Source organism: Lactuca saligna, chromosome 6 (assembly GCF_052625555.1).
Source record: "Lactuca saligna cultivar CGN05327 chromosome 6, ASM5262555v1, whole genome shotgun sequence".
In the NCBI taxonomy this organism is placed as follows: domain Eukaryota; kingdom Viridiplantae; phylum Streptophyta; class Magnoliopsida; order Asterales; family Asteraceae; genus Lactuca; species Lactuca saligna.
In genome coordinates this window covers 155,824,908-155,829,731 of record NC_136422.1, presented here as the reverse complement: position 1 = coordinate 155,829,731, position 4,824 = coordinate 155,824,908, and the positions used below count along the sequence as shown (strand labels likewise).

General features: G+C 35.9%; 2 protein-coding genes across 2 annotated transcripts; one reads left to right on the top strand and one right to left on the bottom strand.

The window, feature by feature from the left end:
* Positions 1-756: 756 nt before the first annotated feature.
* On the bottom strand, positions 757-1,923 carry LOC145001756 (uncharacterized). The gene has a single exon (XM_078961105.1). It carries the CDS (start codon positions 1,901-1,903, stop codon positions 962-964), a length of 942 nt encoding a protein of 313 aa, XP_078817231.1. The 5' UTR covers positions 1,904-1,923; the 3' UTR covers positions 757-961.
* A 1,260-nt stretch (positions 1,924-3,183) lies between these two features.
* LOC145003058 (uncharacterized) lies at positions 3,184-3,555 on the top strand. Its single transcript, XM_078962210.1, has one exon. The coding sequence runs from the start codon at positions 3,184-3,186 to the stop codon at positions 3,553-3,555; it is 372 nt and encodes a 123-aa protein (XP_078818336.1).
* The last annotated feature ends 1,269 nt before the right edge of the window (positions 3,556-4,824 follow it).

Below are 4,824 nucleotides of genomic sequence, written 5' to 3'. Positions count from 1 at the left end.
TGTTGAATATGACTATCCATTATCTATGCTTGTTTTTAATTATTCCCAAACAAATAGGTGAAATGACCATTTTCTAAGTTATTTCTATTGATCAGACTTTTTGCTTTTCTAAAAAAACAATTTTTGAGTATTTCTGGTTGCGTTGCATTGTACATGCGTATCACATAACATTTTGAAGTTGTTTGATTTTTAAAAGTTGACTTAAATAGTGTTGTGCATGTGTTGCGCAATGCAACATTGGACTTAATTTCATTTTCAAATATCTTTTCATCTTACTTTAAGCTATATTATTCAATATAGAATTGTTTTGTTTATTATTTTAAAAATATTATAAAGGATATTGTAAACAATTCAATTATATTTTACATAATCTCAAAACCGTTTGGTAAACTCATATAATTTTTTTTTGTGAGTTACATTGTTTATAGCAAAATACTAATAAGTTATGAGGTTAATCATTAAAATTACCAAATTTATTTAAGCTAACTAAAAAATTACCATCGTCTTAGAAAATTTGATAAAATAAAATGATGTTTGCTAAATCAACAATTATATTTATAGTTATTTAACAATTATTGTGTTTAATTATTTTATATAAGCGTTTTGAATCAGTTTTATTCGATGTGGTGTAGATAAATAACGTCGTTAAAATCTTTTTTATATTTGTTTTGAATATGTGACATATCTTATATGTTAAACAAACAATCTAGTTAACAACCATGAAATTAAATATAATTTAAATGAATAAAATAAAAATGTGAAACAACTTTTTTTTATTGATACCTTTATTATCAAACCCAATCAAGAAAAAAAAAAGTAACTATTTATTGAAAACATGAATCAAAGTACAGGTCATTTCCGTACAACTTTCAACCCTTCTTGTCTTGCTGGATTATTGTTTTTCTTGATGTTTCGGAATATTAACTTGTTACTATCCTTAATAAAAGACAACAATCACTCCTTAATGGTGAGGAGGAGGTGGTGAAGTGTAGATATAATGTGGGGGTGGGTACTTTTTCACCGGGGTTGGAGGAGGTGGTGGAGATTTGTGGACAGGGGTTGGTGGTGGTGGAGATTTGTGGACAGGGGTTGGTGGTGGTGGAGATTTGTATACATATGGTTTCTTTGGTGGTGGCGGGGGTGGAGACTTATAAACCGGAGGAGGTGGTGGTGGTGACTTATAGATGTAATGTTTCTTCGGTGGTGGTGGAGACTTGTGATGCGGAGGTGGTGGTGACTTGTAAACGGGTGGTGGTGGTGACTTGTGAACTGGTGGTGGTGGTGATTTGTGAACTGGTGGTGGCGGTGACTTGTAAACAGGTGGCGGTGGTGATTTGTGCACCGGTGGTGCCGGTGACTTGTAGACCGGTGGTGGCGGTGACTTGTAGACCGGTGGTGGTGGTGATTTATAGATGTAATGAGGTGGAGGTGGTGACTTGTAAACAGGTGGTGGCGGTGATTTGTGTACCGGTGGTGGTGGTGACTTGTAAACAGGTGGTGGCGGAGATTTGTGTACTGGTGGCGGTGGTGACTTATAAACAGGGGGTGGTGGTGACTTGTAAACTGGTGGTGGTGGAGACTTGTGAACCGGAGGTGGTGGTGGTGACTTGTATACATATGGTTTCTTTGGAGGTGGTGGAGACTTATAAACCGGAGTAGGAGGTGGTGGTGACTTGTAAACAGGTGGTGGTGGTGATTTATACACCGGTGGTGGTGGTGGTGGTGATTTGTAAACATAATGATGCTTAGGTGGTGGTGGTGGTGATTTCTTTGGTGGAGGAGGTGGTGGCGATGAGTAAGGGTAGGCTGCGGTGGTCAATGAGGGCAAACATAAAGAAACAATAACTACCGCAAGAGAGATTAGAAGGGTGGCCATTGAAGACATCTTCCTTTTTGTTCCCATTTCTACTAGTAGAAGTGGGATTTGAGTTATGAATTTGAGACAGCGTCTAATCCTTTATATAGGTGAAATATCTCTATTTTCTAATTAAACTGAAAATAGTTATAGCAATAAAAAAAACTAATTAAAAATTTTAGAAGTGAATCTACCAACTACAATAAATAAAGCTATACACATGTAAACTAGCAGACAATATAATGCATGCAAAGCCATCGTATTCCCACCGTGGAATACTTCAACGTTTGAGTTATTTGCATATTCTTTTATTTATTATGATAATCTGCATTATTTATTTTTTTATATGGAGGTCAAAAATAATTAATTTATGAAGTACTATAACAATAGATATAAAAAGAGACCTTTACATTAATATGTTTCGATATAGACCAAGAAATATATAATGAAGTCTTAAATTTTTGGTCTCATTTAATGAAAAAAATTGTTTGCTTTATTTTAATTGTATTATTATACTGTAAGTTTATTGTATTTTTTTGGACAAACTTACGTGATTTTTCTTTTCTTTTCTTTTTTTTTTTTTTTTTTTTTTTTTTTTTTTTTTTTTTTTTCAAAACAGACGTGGTGAAAGCAACTATCAAATGTTTACATGTTTGGTCCCTATGGTTTGATTTTCTCCGATGGGTTTATATTTTCTTTAGAAAAAATTCATGGGTTTTGAACTCCATAAATCAAATCTTTTAAATCGAAAACAAACCATTTGACCTAAATCAAAGCATCTAGAATCAACGCCCGAGATAAAGAAAAATCAATTCATTTCTTTTATTAGTTTTTAGCCTAAAACGATTATTTTAGCATCGGAGATAAACAAAGAGAGATCAAAATTCAAAGGAGATGTTCATGGAGTTTGTGATGGTGTGTTCTCGGCTGGTGATGTTTTACACCCACCAACAACAGAGATTCCAATCTAAGTTTTTGGTTCTTGGTGGTTCACCAATGTTTTACTTCCAGCAGTACCAAACTTACATGCTTCAATCTAATTTCCATGATCTTTTAAATTGAATATGGTGATTTGGTATATTTATTTTATAGGATAATAATAATATAGGATAATGATAGTCTTTGTATTTATCGTATCTATCTCTTCCTATTGTTTAGTTTAGTTTGTTTTATCTCAAGTATTTATTCCTTGTATATGATAGTTTTTTCAAAGTGAGAGAAATTTAATGAACAAGAAGATTGTTTCTGTTACCATCAAATTTTAGATGGTATCAGATTGGGTTTCAAGATATTAAACACAAGAACCCCTCCAGCTTCGATCTTGAAGGATGGAAGGAGACAAACCCAAAAACAAAGATGACACAGGAGAGAGTTATGGGGCTGCAATCGATCATAGTTCTCCCTATTACATTCACCCCTCAAATTCACCAAAACAACTTCATGTGAATGACGTCCTTACCGATACCAACTACATTGACTGGTCCCAGGAGATGGAGAATTTCCTTCTCGCCAAAAATAAAATTGAATTCGTGGATGGCATAATCAAGAAACCAGAAAAAGGAACCTCACATTACATGGCTTGGATGAGATGTGATGCGATGATAAAGGGTTGGCTTACGACTGCAATGGAAAAGAACATACGCAACAACGTGAAATATGCAACCACTGCTTCAAAGATCTGGATGGACCTTCTTGAATGATTTGGCAAAGAAAGCTCTCTTAGAGCTTATGAAATGAGGTAAAGAATTGCAGCAACTCGACAAGACAAGGCCTCCGTTTCCACATACTTCAAGAATCTTAGATCTTTGTGGAATGAGAATGCGTCGATTCAACCACTCCCACGCTGTTCTTGTGATGGTTGTTCATGTGATCTCGGAAAAAGGATGGATGAGTTTCAAGAAAAGGAGAGTCTGTATCAGTTTCTTATGGGACTTGATGCTGAGTTTCATGTCATCAAAACACAAATCCTGGCAACTAAACCTATTCCTACTTTGGGCAACACATATCATCTGGTGGTAGAAGATCAAAGGAAAAGGTCAATCTCTAATGATAAGAGAGTCCAACCTGAGGTTGCAGCATTCAAGGCATTTCAAAAGAAAGACGGAAACCACAACACGTTCAAGGAGAGGAACTTGAGCAGAACCACTAAAGACAATAAGGAAGGTGAAGAAAATAACCATTGCACGTTTTTGTGGAAAGAACGGACACATGAGAGAAGGCTGTTTCAGGCTAGTAGGATACCCAAAGTGGTGGCCAGGAAAGAAAGGAAAAGGAAAACCAAGAGCAGTCCATATAAAGCCACAATTCGGCCCCATACCAGAATTGACGTATGAGCAGTATCAACTTTTAGTGAAGCATTTTTCTGAAAATAACAATCAAGAAGTCACTCCATGTGTTGCAAACAAGACAGGTACAGAAGAAAGTAAAGGTGAGTGGATTGTTGACTCTGGTTGTACCAAGCACATTACTTTCTTGCTTAGTCTACTAGAAATAAAGAAGGAAGTACCTTTCGAGTCACCGGTGGTCATACCTAATGGTGATTCCATTCCTGTTGAGGGAAGAGGGAATTGCACACTCCCAGGGGGACTAAAAGTGAATGAAGTTCTCTGTGTGCCAAAATTTAAATGCAATTTACTCTTAGTTAGCCATTTAAGCAAGGACCTTCAATGTGCTGTGACATTTTTTCCTAATTTTTTTTGTCATGCAGGGGTTACTTACGAGGAACTTGATTGGAGCGGGTAGATGTGATGGTGGCTTATATCGAATGGGGATGACCAAGATCAGGAAAGCTATGACGATTGTTGCAGACACATGGCATAAGAGATTGGGTCACGCTTCCAAAGATAAACTCTTTAGAATCATTTTAGCTAGAAATAATACCATCAATTTTAATAGTCAAGTTTGTGATTCTTGTGCAAAGGCAAAACTTGCCCGTACACCTTTTCCTATTAGTTCAATCAAAACCAAAG

Bases quoted from the DNA above. Each gene is read 5' to 3' on its own strand.
- LOC145001756 (XM_078961105.1), bottom strand. From the start codon at position 1,903: ATGGGAACAAAAAGGAAGATGTCTTCAATGGCCACCCTTCTAATCTCT.
- LOC145003058 (XM_078962210.1), top strand. From the start codon at position 3,184: ATGGAAGGAGACAAACCCAAAAACAAAGATGACACAGGAGAGAGTTAT.